This window comes from Vombatus ursinus, unplaced genomic scaffold (genome assembly GCF_900497805.2).
Source record: "Vombatus ursinus unplaced genomic scaffold, bare-nosed wombat genome assembly UNPS02014791.1, whole genome shotgun sequence".
In the NCBI taxonomy this organism is placed as follows: Eukaryota; Metazoa; Chordata; class Mammalia; order Diprotodontia; family Vombatidae; genus Vombatus; species Vombatus ursinus.
In genome coordinates, this window is record NW_020954569.1 from 81,009,473 (window position 1) to 81,027,762 (window position 18,290).

Here is an 18,290-nt window from a genome sequence, read left to right on the forward strand (position 1 = left end):
ATGATAAATTAGGCCCTAATTTGCTTTTGAGGTTTAAGTGTTCTTAATGAAAATTTAACAACTGGTTCTCTGATAAGAGTTGGCTCCAGCACACCTCTGCATATAAATATTATAACAGAACTCAAATTTAAACCCATATATTTTTGACTCCAACTTCAATGGCCTGCCTCTTCTGGTCACAAAAAGAAGGGAAAAGACAAAGGGCATGACAACATTATTTCAATGGGGATGAAGGGATTGGTGTATGTGTACAATTTTCTTTGTTTTTTTCAAAGCATCCCATGCTGCAATAGACACAATACACAATGCATCACACAAAACAGGGTGTTATTTTTAAACTGTGCTTTAATTCCTGCAATCAGATATGATGCAGTGTGATACAAGTATAAACTCTAATTGTACATACAGTAAAATAAAAAGCAAATTTATACAGATTTTGCCCAACAGCTTATTCCTCAAATAAAAAAAAACACCTCAAAAACAGGCATAAATTCAATTAAAGCTAGTTTGTATTCAGTGTAAAAACTTGGAGGTATAAAGAGAAATTCAGGCCATTATATACAGTAAATTAATGTACATTTCTAAACTTGCAGTGCAGCATTTTCAACAAGGTTTTAAATGGTTTCACTTCAGCTTTTACAATTAAGCACTTCCCATGTTTTAATCTTTAATAAAAATTTCACAATATATAAACCCATTTGAGAATTTTATACACAAACACAAGTTATAGAAATATGATTTCAAATATAAATACATAACTGTCATGACCTTACAAATTATAACAGCTTAATCTTCTTTTCCTGGACTACAGTTTTCAAAAGTATATAAAAATATTTCAATGCACATTCAACTACTATTACAATGGTCACAGACATGTGACTTTAACCCAAGATTTCTGGAGCATAAAGCATCACACAAAGCATTTTTGGAATGCACGTTTACTCAAAATCCAAGGATTTTATAGGCTACTGTATAAATATTCACTTCATAACATGGTAACCAAAATAGCTCCATAGTGTATTTGGAGGGTGGGGAGGGGCATGAGAAAGTGGAGCAGTGTAGAGAGGTTAGTGCTAGTTGAAGAAGGCCCATGTAACTGAAGGGAGCTATGGAACTAGTGTCCTTGTAAAAATTGCTATTGAAAGTTTAACACTGTCCTCACTACTAAGACTCATAAGGCAATCGGGATTTGAACCTTTTGTGAGTACTCCTGCCCCCATCCCCATTAATCCTATTCTCTCCCAGTCTCAACATCTCTCATCTAAATAGATTCAACCTGGCTCATAAATTAATATGGAGATGGGAGAACAGTCAAAAATTTTCTGTACGTATATAGATGATTCAGTGCAAACTTAGAAACTCCTCGAACACAGTTTCAACATTCTTTGTCATTGTCCTTGAGCAATTAAAAGCTTTTTCCAACATTGAACAATTACAGGAGGGTCTATTACTAGATATCAAACGTACAAATACAAAAGGGAAACATTAATTAGAAATCTCTTAACAAATGAGATTTTTTTTCTTTCTCATGTAGAATTTGACAGGTCATATCAGGAGCAAAATAACTGGTCCTTACAAAGTGTACTTTTTTGCATAAAAATAGATTATTCACACAGCAGATCTAAAAGAGGTGTCAGGCATAAAATCATGTTTCTTCTATGGCTTTTAAAATCACTGAGGTACTATAAGATATTCAGCAACTCTTGATTCCAATGTCCAAATGCTTTCCTAAGTGAAAGCCACATTCAAAAAGGATCATATTCCATCAGTCTGCACAGGGGACAGACACTATCAAAGGACAACTATGGGGTTGCCACAGAAGGCTACGGTTTTTAATGCTCTAGTAACTGAGGTCTAGAGTCTCAGTGCACACTAAGAGAAATGTTAAGCAGTTCGCTTCAAATACTGGGAGGCTCAGATGAAAAATTCAGCTTCTCCAGAAGGAATTGAAGGTTCCCCTAGTAAACTGAAGAAAACCTCAGTCTGACTAGTAGAATTAGCAGCAAGCAGCTAGAAATAAGCATACCAAGGCATCAAGAAAGTGGAGGAATGCAAATAAGTGCAGCTAGATAGCATCTTGCACAGAGAAGGTGCTTAATACATTTTGCTGAATAAATACATGAATGAGGGAATGAGGTGTAGAGAAGGACATACAGCTACTAGCATATGAAAATGGGTTACTAAATCTGCTCTTTTTATCATCTACAAAGCTAAACAATGGAAGGGTGAAAAGGAATGACCAGAAAGTCAAGGATCTGGAATTTTCTCAGGTTTTCTATGGCTGAGACGTAGAGAACAATGAACTGTTTTGTTTAAACATACACCATAACATCTTCACATCCCTCCCATTCCCTAAATAAATCTTTTGATTCTTTTAATACAAATGCATTTTTAGAGGTATCTTAAAATGACACGGATAAGAAATCTGACTCTTCTTATTGACTGGGTAACAACAATTTTGGCACAGAAACAATGTCAGCAAAGTGTTAAGACCAAGAATAATCGATCAAGTCCTTTAGCCATAATCTAGATATAAAAACATCTTCCTTATCATTGCTTTATAAAAAGTTACCTAAACGGACATGATCTTATTCAAGTGTCAAGCTATAACACCTTGCAAATTAATTAACATTCCTAGAGATAGCTTCAGTTGCATAGTCTTTCATTAACCATGTTTAAAAAAAATGCAAAACAAGAACCATCAGTTTTCCTAACCACTGGGTCAGTGATGACATAGCTGAAATCACAAAAACCCTCACCATATTAGGCCATACTAGGATATATTTTAGTGCCTAGAGACAAAATATTTGACATCCACTACAGTCTTCAATGTTCCTCCTTCTCCACAGTTTCTGAGCAACTGAAAAAAGAAAAATTAAGTCACACATCACCTAGATCAACAAACTCATCTTCTTGTTTGGCCAAGTCTTCTTCATCTCCCAAGGCTTTCCAACTATTGGTGGGCAAGACTGGCTTGGATGAATGTCTCTGGAGCAAAGCAAAAGGAAATAAAGAGGACAGACGGGCAGGCTTCCTTAGCAGGGAAAGGGCATCCAGGGGAGGGGCCATGAGGCTGTTGTGCTTCTCATCAATTTTCTTTTGCAAGCTCTGAACCTCTTCCATCATTTCCAAGACTTTGTTCATTGTGGCCACTGGGCCACCACCCAGGATCTGGGCTTCTGGAATCCAACGCAGGCAGCGCTGGGCCCAGACTTTGATTTCTGGACCCTCTATGTGAGGAAGTAACAGTCCGTGATAGTCAACAGTTTTGCTGTGCCAGCTATCATAGAATTCTCGAAAACTGTCATGAGGTTCATCAGAGGAATTAATTAGTTTGCTAATTCTCTTGCCCAGAAGGTTTTTGATCAAGTGGTCGGTTTCTTCTCTGAAAAATCCTCTTTTGGGAGATGATTTTGTTTGGGTAAGTGGTAGAGAAAGCTGTCGCTGATGCTTTAAAGAGAGATACAAATACTTTTGTTTAATAAACACAGCTATTTGATGCCATTGAGTACAAAAAGTAATACTGCAGAAGCCTGTTTTGAGAAACATCAAATTGCCATTGATGGATAAAAATTATTAAAATATAACAGTATAGAGAAGTTATGCTATATTGTTTAGTTATTATCTGCTTGTATGAAAACAGGATTAGATGCACAATCAATGGGAAGAAGTGGGAGAAAAAAAAGTAGAGGGGGCCTCACAGAAAGGGTGGTTTGACTTGATGTGGTAAGTAACATCATCCTCTCAAACTAAAGCAAAAGCAAAAAATACTCCTGGTAAGTCAGCTGGGAAACTGGAAAGCCAGAGTGTTCAGTCAGGTGTCTGTGATGGCAGGAGAGAGGAATCAGGGATCCCCAACACCTTAAATGACTTCCTCTTACTCCTTCCCTATGTAGACAGAGCAGTTCTTTAGTGAGTGGAATTCTCATGGGGATAAGTTAAAAGGAGCCAGTTCCTGGTTCTAAATTGCAACTCAGATTAGGCACCTACGCAAGACCCTAAATTAATGTATTTTGTGAACTTACTGCTAAATTAACTGATAATGATTTTATATGCCGATTTTCAAAGCAGACCATGGCACTTTGAATTGTTTATCTGCAACTAAGTGAAAGCCCCTGCCAGGGCCTGCTCAGGGACTACCTGTCCATCCAATGTACCTTGTTTAAAAAAAAAAAGGGGGGGGGGATGTATATGTGGGGGAGGAGGTGAGAAAGAGGTATCTCAGGATCACATCTACAATACTATGTTTACTTTTAGTCACCACATTTTAGGAAGGATATTGATATTATTAAGTTCACAGGACAGTGACTCATATGGAAAACAAATCTTGTCATGTGAGTGTTGAATTTGGAATCCCAGGACCTCCCAGCTCTGCCAGTGGCATAACCAAGAGCAAGTTTCGTAACCTCTCAGGCCACAGATTCCTTATCTGAAAAATGAGGGGTTTGGTCTAGATAGTCTGAGGTCCCCTCCACCTCTAAGTCTGTGATCCTACCGTCTAATGATTTTTGGTTTTTGTTTTTTTTTTTAGGCAACTAGGGTTAAATGACTTGCCCAGGGTCACACAGCTATTAAGTGTCAAGTGTTTGGTCTGAGGCTGGATTTGAACTCAGGTACTTCTGACTTCAGAGTTGGTTCTCTATCCACTGTGCCACCGAGCTGCCCCTAGTCTAACGATTAAGAGAGGAATTGAGGATGTTTAATCTCAAGAGAAGAATGGGGGGAGAATAAGGAAGATGTGATAGCTATTACCATTTAAAAGGATATCAATGAAAGAGGAATTAGACCTGTTTCACTTAACCCCAGAGGAAAGAAAAAAGATCAATGGACTGAAATCACGAAGAGGTCACTTTAGGCTAGATGTAAAGAAGGAAAAACTAACAACTACAACTAGTGCTACCCAGAAGCAGAACTGCCTCAAGAGGGAGGAGCTTCTCCTCACTGGCTGTCCTGAAGTAAAAGCTGAGTGACCACCGGTCAGGCATACTAAAAGGGGGATTCCTATCGAGGCACAGTTTAGACTAGATCTCCTCTGACGTACCTTGCAACTTGAAGACTGGGCGATCATCTCAGGGCATGCAGTATAATGGGACACCTATGGTGTGACAGAAGGAACCACAGGATAGGACTCAGGACACCCAGAATCTACTCTTGGCCCTATCACAACTAACTATATCTAGGCCTCAGTCTCCTCATCTGTAAAATGAGACTTGGACAAAATGATCTCTAAAATCCCTTCCCACTCTAGCGGTCCACACTTCGGTGTTTATCTAAATGCCTTAGAATCCTGTTGTCCAAATTCCTTTGCTCTATACAACTGGAAAACTTTTATCTGCTCAAACTTTCCCTCTGTTCAACTTCTAAGTGCCTCAAACACTTCACTGTCACAAGGGAAAAGAGTAGAGTTAGAAAAACTAGATCTAGGTGGAACTGTGAGCTAAAATCTGGTCGCATCTTCATCTGTAAAATGAGGGGTTTAGACTAGATCATTTCTGAGCACTCTCTCAGCTCCCACATTCTAAGACGCTATGGTTCCAAGGCAGCCACGACAAGATGTGTCTATGTGAGGCCATCAGGGGGCGTAACACACTACAGAACAACTGATTTCTGGCAAAATACCAAAATGACTCAGTTAATAGCATTTTGTGTATTTCACTTCCTTAGATGGATTGTCCTCAGATCCAATTCTGGGGGCAAGAGTCTAAAACCACGGAAGTACAAGAAGTGCCATGTTCAGTCGATGAGATCCTTTGAAAGGCCTGGCAAATAATAGGTGTTTAATAAATGCTTATTGATTGAATGTGGGTGAAACACTGGACTTGTGGAGTCAGAAAGAGCTGGGTTGAATCCTACCTCACGCATGCACTGGCTGTGTGATACTGGGTCAATCACAATCTCTGAGCCTTGATTTCCTCATGTGTAAAAGGAAGATAATACCATCTATAGAACTTACAGATTCTCTCCCCACTCCAACTCAAAATTATTGGGAGGCTCAAATGAAAGAATGTATGGAAAGCATCTTACAAATGTTAAAGCACGTGTCAGTTATTATTACTCAAAAGGCATTGGAGTGGTTTGCAGTTTTAGATTTTCAAGTCTAGGCCCAGCCTGGTCCAAACTCTTAATCCTTATTAAAATAAATTCACATTTTCAGACAGGTCATTGAATGACCTCCTTTCACCAAAGCAAGGACAAACATGAAAGCCAAGCTCAGCTCCCAGGTTCCCCCCATCTTGGTCTCTACCAGAATTCGACAACAAAAGAAAAAGCAACAGCAGCACAAATTTTATTAAGGGATTTGTGACCACTGACTTCCATTTCTCTGAGGTACTTTTGGAAGCAATTTCCTGTGATGAAGAAATAGCTACGAATTACTATTTAAATAACTTTTTAACTATAAATCTATGATTCTGCTTCCTCTTTTGGGAAAGTGTTTCAGTGACTAATATACTTGGATAAACATGCATAGTCAAACTGAAATGACTTGGGGAGAGAGGGAAAGGAAAGGTACATTCTGTTTAAAGACACACTTTAATTAGAAAATAGCCTTTTGAATGGCTAAAAAATTTTGGTACATGAATATAATGGACTATTACTGTGCTATAAGAAATAACATAATGAATACAGAAAAGCCTAGTAAGACTTATACGAACTAATGCAAAATAAAGTAAGCAGAGAGGCAGCTGGGTGGCTCAGTGGATAGAGCACTGGCCCTGGAGTCAAGAGAACCTGAGTTCAAATCCAGCCTCAGACACATAACAGTCACTAGCTGTGTGACTGTGGGCAAATCACTTAACCCCAATTGCCTCATCCCTTCCCCCCCACAAAAAAATTAAAGTAGAATCAGTAAAACAATATACGTAAAGACTATTGACTATGAAGCGGAAAGGAACAACAAAACAACTGTTTTGATCAACAAACAGAATTCAGTAAAATTATAATGAATAATTATATTCATAATATAAATATCTAAATATAAATAATATAAATATCATAATATCTTGGCCCCAGAAAACAGATATGAGACAGCAATTGCTTCTTTGGACTATATTAGAGCTAATGCCAGACTTTTTCAATGTTGCTTGGTTTTTTAAATTTCTTTGTTAAATAGAATGGCTCTCTGGGAGAGGGATACATTTTGGAAATATAAGTGATATAAAAGCAAAAATTACCAATAAAAATTGGTTTTTAAGAGGCTTTTAACATTTATTACTGACTATAATCTATTGCCCTCCACCTTTCCCTCTGCCTTCCCTTCCCAAACCCTACTCTTCTTTTATACCATGACCTTTACCCCCTCAACCCCTCAATTCTTTTTTAGGTCACCTCCCCTTCACTAGCCACTTTTTCCTCTTTTCTCCATCTTGACCCCTGAGTGAACCAATTCAGCTCTACCCTGTCCTCCTCTCTTGAGTCCCTAGCCCTGAGTCATTTCACTGGTTGCAAAGCCTTGGCCTTGGATCACAACCACTACTGATTGCCTTTGCACCTAAACATACATACTGAGCAAAGGTGGAGAAAATCACACAGACCATTCTCATTGGGTCCACTACAAATCTGTTACACAACCTCAACTGGGCCCTCACTGCTGTTAGGCAATCTTATTATAATACTTCCCTTATTAAGTCATTATTCCACTCTCCACAGCAGTTCTCTTAAATCTTTCCATCCCTCTTCAAACCTCCTATGGCTCCCCCAGCTGAGAAAGTTGCCTCTTATTTTATAGAAAAAAATTGAGGCCATTTACTGTAAACTCCCTCTTCTCCCCTCTTCCTCATCTCATATCACTCATACCTTCTGCCAATATCTCCTCCTGTCTCATACGATGAGGTGGCCTTACTCCTTATCAAGGCTAACTCTTCTATCACTTATTTTCAATGTCTCCCTGTCTAATGGCTCCTTTCCAACTGCTGAAAAACGTGCCCATGTCTCCCCTATCCTGAAAAAAAAACCCTCATTTGATTCTTTCATCCCCATTAGCTATCATTCTATATCTCTTCTGCCCTTTGTGGCTAAACGTCTTGAAAAAAAGGCCATGTACAATACGCACCTCCATTTTCTCTCCTCTCACTCCATCTTAACCCGTGGCTTCTGATCTCATCATTCCACTAAAACTGTTCAATCCAAAGTTTCTAATGATTCTTTAATTGCCAAATCCAATGGCCTTTTCCTCAATCCTCATTCTCAACCTCTCTGCAGCCTTTGACCTTGCTGATCACTCTCTCCACCTTGGTACTCTCTTCTCTAGGTCTGAGGCACAACTGTCTCCTGCTTCTCCTCTTAATTACATGACTGCTCCTTCTTAGCTCTTTTGCTGCATCCTCATCGAGGTCATGCCTTCTAACCATAGGTGTCCTCTATCTACAGCTTCTGTGCTAGGCCCTCTTTCTTTTCTTCCTCTAAACGACTTCATCTGGTGATCTCATCAGCTCCCATGGATGTAATTACTGTCTCTATGCTGACAATCCTCAAATCTACCTATCCTGCCCCAAACTCTCTGATGTCGTCCAGTCTCACATCTCTGACTAACTGCCTTTCAGACATCTAGAACTGGATGTCCAATAGATATGTTAAATTCAACATATCCCAAACTGAATTATCTTTCCCCCTAAACCCTTCTTCCCCCACTCCTAACTTCCCTATTACTATTGACACCATCCTCCCAGCCCCGAAAGCCTACAACCTACGTGTCATCTTCACTCCTCTCTCACCCCCCAAAGCCCATAGCCAAACTGTTGCCAAGGCCTGTTGATTTCACCATTGCAACTCTCTCCTCTGATACTGCCACCATTGCGGTACAGGCCCTCATCACCTCATGTCTGGACTATTGCAACAGCCTCCTTGTGGGTCTTCATGCCTCAAGTCTCTCCTCACTCCAATCCATCTACTATTTAGCCACTAAAATTGATTTTCCTAAAGCACAGGTTCAACCACATCACCCCTTATTCAATAAACTTCAGTGGTTTCTAAATGCCTCCAGGATCAAATACAAAATGTTCCGTTTGTCATTCAAAGCCCTTCATAACCTAACTACCTCTTATCCTTCCAGTCTTCTTACACCTTACTCCCCCAACACATACTCTTTGACCCAGTGACACCGGCCTCTAGGCTATTCCACAAACAAGACGCTCTCTCTGTTTTGTGCATTTTCTCTGGCTGTCTCTCATGTCTGGGATGCTCCATCTCCTTTACTCTGGCTAGGGACCTCCTCAGTTCTAAGTCCCAACTAAAATCTCACCTTTTATAGGAAACCTTTCCCAATCCTTCTTAATTCTAGTGCCTTTTCTCTGTTAATTATCTATTTATCCCGTACATAGCTGTTTGTACACATTTGTTTGCATGTTGTTTCTAGAACGTAAGCTCCTTGAAGGCAAGGGCTGTCTTTTGCTTCTTTTTATACCCCCAGTGCTTAGCATACAAAGCCTGGCACACAGCAGGTGCTTAATAAATGTTTACTGACTGGCTAACATTTAAAGTCATGGATACTTAGGGACTCAGTAAAATACAATCAATTTCATTTTTGTTGCCAAAATAATGCACGAAGACAATGGATAAGCCATATCTTAGGAATTATACTTTTAAATTTACAATGACTTATTAAATATGGGTTTATTTGGCATTGCCTGGCAGAATCACATTTTTTTTTTTAGTGCCAAAAGACTATGTTTCAAAGTCATTTTGAAACACAGTACAAAGTCTGATCTTCAAAATGCAAATAGCCCGAATGTGGTCCTTTATATCTGGCCAAAAATGCCTCTAGATGTGAAGTGGTAACACATATTAACATCAATTATATGTAACATAAAAAATCCTTTATGTTATTATATATGGTTGGACAGACAAGAAAGCTCAGAAATATAAATATCTTACTTTAAAATGTGGTGCTCTCCGCTGGTTTCTATCTGGTTTTGACTTTTCTACATAAAGAGGATTGTTGAGCAAAATCTGAGCCTTAGGTTCAAACTGCACAGACCAATCCCAAACGGTGAGGAGACTCAAAGGCTTGCTTTGTGAGTCCTGGCTTTCCTTACCCTGCCAAGACAAGCACACATCATACTGGTTCCAAGGGTGGGATGGAACATGGCAAAACTCTGAGAAGAAAGAGAATGTTGTAAAAACTGCAAGGTTCCCTCTGCAAAAATGACGACTGCCCTGATATTTATCATTCATTTGTCACTTACATATGTAGGAGAGTTTGTTTTCAATAAGTTATTCACTAAAAACATTTGCTAAAACAGGACAAGACCCGGATTTCAAGAGCCCTGGAGTTTTAACTAAAATGAGTGGGCATTACAGTATTTACACAAGACTACAGTAACCTTGGGGATAAGAAGCTGCTCTCTTACATTTTACAGAGAGTCAGGTGAGATCCAGGTTCAAATCCCAGCTCTGATACTTACTGTGTGACCCTAAAGCAAGTCACTTTATTTCTAAGCCTCAGTTTCTTCATCTACAAGTTGTGGATAGTACTTGAACTACCTATCTTCACAGGGTAGCAAAAAAAAAAAAAAAAAAGACTTTTATAAAAATTTAAAAATCATTATATAAATGTGAGTTATTATGGGAAAGGTTGACTTTGGGACAAAAAGAGTAATATGCCTAAGGCTGTGGTCTAAGACTCTTATGGGTAGGCTTTAAGATACATTTAAGTCTTATGGACTTTATTGTTAAGTGAGACAAAAACTATAAAAATGGAAAGTTAAAGGGTAGTTTGAAATTTGTTCCTATTTTCTTAATTTCCACTCAGTTATTCCAAGTATGGATGTGCTATGCTTTCTGAGCAGTTTCAGAGCAGAACAAGGAGAGAATGACAAACCTTAGGCACACCCTTTTAATATCATGAAAAACAAGAAAGGGCTTTAATGGCACAAAGACCTGGCACGATGAGAACCAGCGAAAGACAATAACATTCTGCTAAGGACCCTTACCACATTAGTATCTTTCTGATACGGTGAATTGAAGAAGAAGGTACTAAAGATAGGTATGTACAGGCTATCTGACAAAACAGTCAAGTAAGTCTCTGTGAACTCGAAAGCTGGAGGATGCTGCTGGACCAACTGCCAAACACAGTCTAAGAAAAGCAGGAAAACGGGAACCTAAATGAAAAGAAGACCAAGTTACTTTCAGGGCGCGGAGACAAACGAGAGCTGTCACAAGTCCTCAAAAAGCGAGAGGCACTTCTAACACAAAAGCAGGTCAGTATTTTGATTTAGATCAACTAATGCATAATGTATATATAGGCCTTGGGCTAGAAAGAAATTAAGCCCGTTGGAGAACGGCTGAACCAGTTGTGGTATATGAATGTAACTGAATACTATTATGCTGTAAGAAATGATGAGCAGGTGGACTTGAGAAAAACCTGGAAAGACTTGTCTGGACTGATGCTGAGTGAAATAAGCAGAACCAGGAGAACGCTGTACATAGTAACAACCACACTGTGCGATGACTGACTTTGACAGACTTAGTCCTTCTCAGCAACGCAAGGACCTAAGACATCTCCAAAAGACTCATGATGGAAAATGCTATCCACATCCAGAAAAAGAACTATGGAGTCTGAATGCAGATGGAAGCATGCTATTAGCTCTCCTTTCCTTTTGTTGTTTTGTTTTGTTTCTTCTTTCTCATGGTTCCTCCCATTTGTTCTAATTCTTCTTTACATCATGAATAATGTGAAAATATGCTTAATACAAATGTACAAGTAGAGCCTATATCAGATTGCATGTTGTCTTGGGGAGGGGGGAAGAGAAGGAGGGGGAGAAAATTTAAAACTCAAAATCTTCCAGAAGTGAATGCTGAAAACTAAAAATCAATAAATTATTAAAAAAAAAAAAGAAAAGAAAAAAGAATTTAAGCCAAATCTAACAAGATAGAGCTGGAGGCTCTCCAGGAAGATAAAGGGCCTTATTAAAGGCAAGAAGTCTGTTGCACACTTTTTTGGTAGCTGTCTACAGCACTATGAATGCTACAGGTACTCAGTAAATATTTTCTGAACCGAGTAAGAAAAATCAGAGGCTAGAAACCACACAATTATTATCTTTCAGTTCTGCAAATTGAAAAAAAAAAGGGGGGGGGGAATTTTCATCATTCCTTTCCATGGAACTGAGTCAGCTCATCGTACTACACATCAACATTACAAGAAAGTACAGTACGATTTCTAGGAAACACATTTTCCAATTTTATTAAAATTCTAGGTCACCCAAGGTCTATCTTTACTGAAGGCTTATTTGGAACTGTGTTCAATGTTACTGCACTGAGATGGTGATCTGAAGTTAATATTTTGCTTTTCATGTATAAGGCAAAATTTTCTTCATTACTGTCATCGATTTTTTTGGTAAGATACTCTGCATTGAAAAATTTTTTTTCTGTAAAGAGCAAATAAAAAACTAAAATCAGCAACAGTTTTAAGGTAGGTGTCACTCAATAAAACTAAGTTAATTTTGAAAATTCCAAACAAGAAGACCATTCCATGGCAAAACTTGCTTGATGAATAGGTCAGGTGCTTCCAGAGGATCTCTTTAGTGTCTTTTTCACCTACAAATCACTTTGTTAGAGTTGTTCAAGTTTTTGCTGTAACCAGGAAATGAATCTATCCTTTCCTAACAAAAAGCTTTTGCCAGTAGTGATCTTAACACCAGAACTGATGTGTTAAGTCATTCTTTCACTGAGATCCACCTCAAGTGAAACCCTGAAATAGTCAGTGGGAAGCTTACCTCTTCTTTATCATTCTGGCGTAGATGGTTGCATCGATCCAAGAAACAGTGCCCACCCATTATCCATTCCTTTTGGATGAGGCTCTGAAAACCAAACCTGGTTCTGCAGTATGGGTCCATCATCACTTGTACCAGAGAGGAGATTATGCAGCACAGGTCAGACGCATTCTCCTCTAGGAAAAATCATGGTAATAGTACACAGAGGACAAAATATTTTAAAATCGCAAAGAATGAGAGCAACAAGTGTGTCCAACCCTACTCTTGACCTCATAAGTCAACCTTTCTGTTTATTCATCCTACTCCTATCTTTGCAATGCTTTAGAGAAGCCTTCATAGGCCTGGAATGCCCGCTCTTATTTTTAAACCAACTGATTTACTCCTGATCCAGACATAAAAAGAGAATGGGCATAACAGATAGAGAGCTAGCACTGAAGTCTGCAAGATCTGGTTGTGTTCACATCCCACCTTGGACACAAACTGGCTGTGGACATTCATTTAACCTCTAGGTGCTCAAGGCAACTCCCTAAGACTCTAAAAGTTGCAGAGAAGGTGCAAATGTGCATTGGCAGAAGGAGTTTCTTCAAAGGGGAGTTCCCAACAGGAATGAAATTATAGGTGTAGACCCTATCCTGATTTCTGATACAGCCTACCTTTGTCATAAGCTCTTCTAGTGAATGCTTTCCTCTACATTCCTAGTCTAGACAGCAGCCTTGAGAGGTACTTCTCCCTCACCTCCATCTCAATTATGTACTACTCCTTGCCACCCACTCATAAAATCCACTGAAAGGGTTCCTTTGCCTTCATACTCAAAGGACCAGATGAGCAGGAACTCCTGCTTTTCAAGTGGAACCAATAGCAGTATACCTGGGGTTGAAGCTTCTCAAAGAAATCCCAAAATGCAAGCATTTTAAATTCTATTTTGAATTTTGGGGTGGGTTAACTTTCCTTGTTAAGCTCTGTCCATGGACTATCATTTCTCTTCTGTTGTACTGACTACTTGATCCAGGTCGTTTAAATTCTCTGCCTTAGATGCAAGCAGCATGTCCATAATACCTTCTCCAAAACAGTCATCTACATCCCAATTAGCTTCAGCCCTCCCTAGTTCCATCAATCAAGTATCTGTTAATGATAAATTTAAGATTTAAGCATCTGCAATGTGCCCATAACTATGCTACGCACTGGGGATATGAAGGGAAAAGAGAAACATTATAAACTCTCTGTTGAACCTGACCTTCGTTCTAATTGTGCTCTTCCTTTTGTCTCAACCCATAAATCACTAGCAGAGCTACCTTACCCTCCCGCCAAGAGGACAATAAGACTCAAGCCCTGACATCAAAGGGAAATAATAGTAGCTCATCTACTTCAGAGCCTATTCCACTGTGACCTTTGGAAGACCCACTCTACTGCACAAGTCCACTATGTTCCTAAGCTTTGTAACGAATAGTTCTACTTTCCTTTAATCACGACTTGGGTTCTTCTCTGGGAACACCACATCACCTGCAACTGCAAGGTTACTTACAAGGTCAGGAGAAGGGTTGGCTAGACTTGTTGCTCCCACCTACTGCCTCTAGACCATTTTTTTCCCCTACCAATATCTCTCAATAACCTTTAACTTTTGAAGCCCACGCATCTGTGTGTGTATATCCCACTATGCTGCCCTCTTCTGTAACTTCTTTAAAACCTTTAATAGCCTCTTCTATCTTACGTAAGTCCTATGCAGGCAGAGTCATAATAAGACTGTCTCTTAGAACTATAACATTAGCCACAATCTCTTATCCTTCCAATTCTTCTTCACACTGAAATTCCTCTGCCTACTTCTATCCCAATCTCGGCTGTCTTCACTCAACCTCATTCTCTCAGTTCATTTCATTCACTGTTTTTTCTTTCGTCCATGCCTAGTCTTGACCACATTGTCTGCCACTCTGTTTCCCTAAATCGGTTCCCTAGAATCCACTATGCCCCTGATCTTTGGCCATTCCTGATCTGTGAATTTTCCACCCTTAAGTAAACTCAAACATACAATTTTCTCCAGACCCACTCCAAGAAAGCTCAGTGCTAGTGGAGAAATTTACAAAATCAAGGTGACTTCGCACACTACAATATGTTGTGCCCAATTTCAACTAGATCTTCAATGCTTGAAAGTTCTACCCTAACTTAATAGATTCCCTTTCATTTCCTACAAAGGCTATTCCAAACCTTCTCTTCTCTTTTCTCCCAACTACACGTATAGCACATGACCCAGGCTCCTACTTCACACCAAAAAGACAGGTCATTTGAAGTGATCTCCCCTTTGGTTCTCCTGAAAATTTTTCAACATATTCACGCTCTCCTCCTTTCCTCTGGTCACACAAGAAATTCTCAACTCTTTACTAAACTTAATCCTTTATCTGCACTGTAGATCTCATCCCCTTCTTTAGGATTTCTAGAATTGTTCTCCACTCTGTTAGGTATATTCAGTCTCCCTCACCCAAGGGTGTCCAACTAAATGTTTAATAACTGGATCTCTACGCTCCAAGCCACTCCTAGTTGCCAATGTACACAAGATACACTTTTAATTTTAATCTGTATTATTAACATTTTCTCCATCACATTCTTAAGTTTAGACAATCAAAATAAACCAAGCCCTGATTTGTAATGTTCGCTGGTTTTCAAGGTATAAATACTCACAGTGAAAATTTAACAATCAGCTTTAGTGAGCTAGTATGAGCTGGTTCCAGCATACCTCTGCCTTCACAACTAGCTCTTTCCCATTTTCCTACAAACATGATCAAGTCATCCCAATACTAAAAAATAATACCCTCTGAACCTTCTGGAGGCAATTGGAAGATAAAAGGCTGGACTTGGAGTTGGAAAGATCTGAGTTCAAAATCTGTCTTAGGAGCTCATTAGCTATGTGACCTTGAGAAACCCACTTAACCTTGCTCAGTTCAATTTCTTCATCTGCAAAATGGGGATAATAACAGCAGCCACAGGCTTATCGTTAAATGAGATAACACATGTAAAGCATTTTATAAAGCTTAAAGTACTGTGTTAGCTACTATCATCATCATCATCAAGTCATCCAGCTACCATTCTCTATCTCTGCTCCCCTTTACTGCTAAGTTCCTTTAAAAAGTTGTAATACTTTGTTTGTCAAGCCTCTAATGCATGTTTTCCACAAAATTGTATCATAGAGCTGTCTTATCTTCCCATTACACATTACACTCTATGAAGGCATGGCAGTCAATGTCCTCTAGCATCCATCACAGTGTTCTGTACAAAACAGGAGTTAATTAAATCTCTACTGAATGAATGCTCCATGTGTATAAACATCACACTATTTGTGTCTATATGTGACATAGAACAAAATAAAGATAAACATTTTGGAGAATGAAGAGTTAAAAATAATCCCAAGATTTCCATCCCAGGAGACTGGGTGAATGGTAAAACTATAGACATAAAATGATGAATTTAAAAAATATGCATGTTTCTTAGACTTTAAGCTCTTAGAAAGCAGAACTGTGTCAACTGTCCGTATAGTTTGCTGCATACAATGAATGGTACTTAAAAACAGTTTAAAAAAATGTTTAAGAAGATGACTGTATTATTACTACTGGAGGTAATAAATTCAAAGTAAGGTGCCCAAGTCAGCAGACATTTTTATTCTGAAAATAATTACATCAGGCCTAAATTATGACATTAAGATTTGAGTCACACCTCCTACTTCTTTTCCCCTTCAGGACAAAAGTAAAACAAAAGAACTGGTAGACTTTATAGGTAAGAGGATTTTGTTCTTGTCTTTCATATTCTAGCAGTAGCCAAACAAGTTATACTTTTGCAAATACATGGAAGTTCAGACACTAAGGCTAAAATTCCTACTCCTCTACTTAGCCTAAGCTAATATTTCTTTAGGTAATATAAAGAAAAGGGAATAGAAGCTAAGATTTCAGTTCGAACAATGATATCTATTCAAGTGAACCCTTTTACCAGTGACTTAACATTCCACCTTCGCTAGAGAGTGAATTAAAACTTCTCATGAAGCCCATCCTGATCAAGTCTGGCCTGAGGTGCTTTTGATTTCAAAATTACTTTACACATGTAAAATCTCTGTCTCACTTTAGATATGTAGTGCTGTTTTCAGTAAGGTGTTTTGTTTTTCCCATTAATTTGTAAAGTCCCAGTAGGCTGAGACCACAAAGATTTTCCATGTAAATTCCCACTGAAGTTGGATACAGCTCTCTGAACACAGCAGAAAATAATGATGGTATCTGAGATTTAAAGAGAGACCCTTTTTGAAACATGTTAAAGATAGATTTTAGTCTGCTTTTAGAAATACAGATTAAAAATGCATATAAAATGCCCCAGCAATCCGGATTGTTGACTCCTTGAGAAGAAGAACTATTTGCCTTTCTCTATATTGGCAGCACTTAGTGCCTGGAACAGAGTAAACATTTAAATACTTGCTGACCAAGTAGATGAACTATAAAAGCTTTGTTAATTTTAAAGAATGAGTTAAGTAATTTCAATTCTGGTTATATGAAACACTTAGTGTTAGCTTATGTACCCAACTACACTGAAAACATTTAATTGTGTATCAAAGATTATTGTAAAGTTTGCTTTTAGAGATGAACCCCCTTCCCCCATGTTTTTTTATTTTGTTTGAATTTCCGAGTCCCTATCCTCAAATATGGCATCTTCAGTCCACTAAGGCAAAAAAAATCACCTATCCTCAGAAGTTGCTAGGGTAACCTTTCAAAGCTCTATGCTTGAGACTACATAACTATACAGAGAATGACTTTAACACATCTATAGATTTTTCATTTCAACTAAGCTGAAGTACCACTAGGAAATTCAAGGATATTAGTAACTTCAAGTTTTGCCATCTGGTTGAATGAGGAAAATATACCCTCTACAATTTCAAATAATTCTTTCTTTGGTTCAGAATAGGTCTGCCACCAAGGGGTCAGAAGTAAGACTTTATTTTCAAAGAGTCACATGAAAATCCCAGGCAGATAATTTTAGGGATCCAAGAAAGTAGGCAAGAAAATCATTAACTCTCCACAACTGTCACATAAACTGAATGAAAAGAAGAACGAGTTTTTCTTCAAACAGCATCTCACCTATGAGAAGAACATTTGTGTTTTGTACTTCCAGACATTCAATAACTTCTATTGCTTTTTTCAGACAGCGTCTAAAAAGGGAGACAAGAAAAGGGGATATGAATGCTTATGTGTGGTACTTTCAACAAATGTACAACAGAGAGTTTATAAAGGGCCTACAAGGCACCATGCTACCCATAGGAATATGAAGACATAAACGAAACAGTCCCTATCCTCAAGGAACCTTCATTCTCCTGGAGAGGCAGAACAAGAACATAGACAATAAGTATATGGGTAGGTAGGGAGAGAGAGAGAGACCATGGAGACACCAAACAGAGCTCTAGAAATAACTGGGGAAGGAGAAAACACTAATGCAAGGGAAGGCCAAGTAGAGAATAGGAAAGGCTTTAAGCTGAGACACGGTCTGAATTGCTTTTCAGATTCGTAGATTAACATATGAATATCTTAGAGAACAAAAGACCCAATAAGATATTCAAATAAG

The 18,290-nt window shown here is 38.6% G+C and overlaps 1 protein-coding gene across 2 annotated transcripts in view; it reads right to left on the reverse strand.

Moving 5' to 3' along the window:
- Nucleotides 1-344: 344 nt before the first annotated feature.
- Nucleotides 345-18,290, reverse strand: part of MTMR12 (myotubularin related protein 12) — a 78,953-nt gene continuing 61,007 nt past the window's right edge. For both annotated transcript variants that reach the window (XM_027868934.1, XM_027868935.1), the window contains exons 12-16: nucleotides 17,810-17,880; nucleotides 12,711-12,883; nucleotides 10,929-11,096; nucleotides 9,871-10,032; nucleotides 345-3,450 (exon numbers count right to left, since the gene is read on the reverse strand). In XM_027868934.1, coding sequence (XP_027724735.1) covers nucleotides 2,881-3,450; nucleotides 9,871-10,032; nucleotides 10,929-11,096; nucleotides 12,711-12,883; nucleotides 17,810-17,880 — 1,144 coding nt within the window. In that variant the 3' untranslated portion in view covers nucleotides 345-2,880. The remainder of the gene's footprint in view (nucleotides 3,451-9,870; nucleotides 10,033-10,928; nucleotides 11,097-12,710; nucleotides 12,884-17,809; nucleotides 17,881-18,290) is intronic.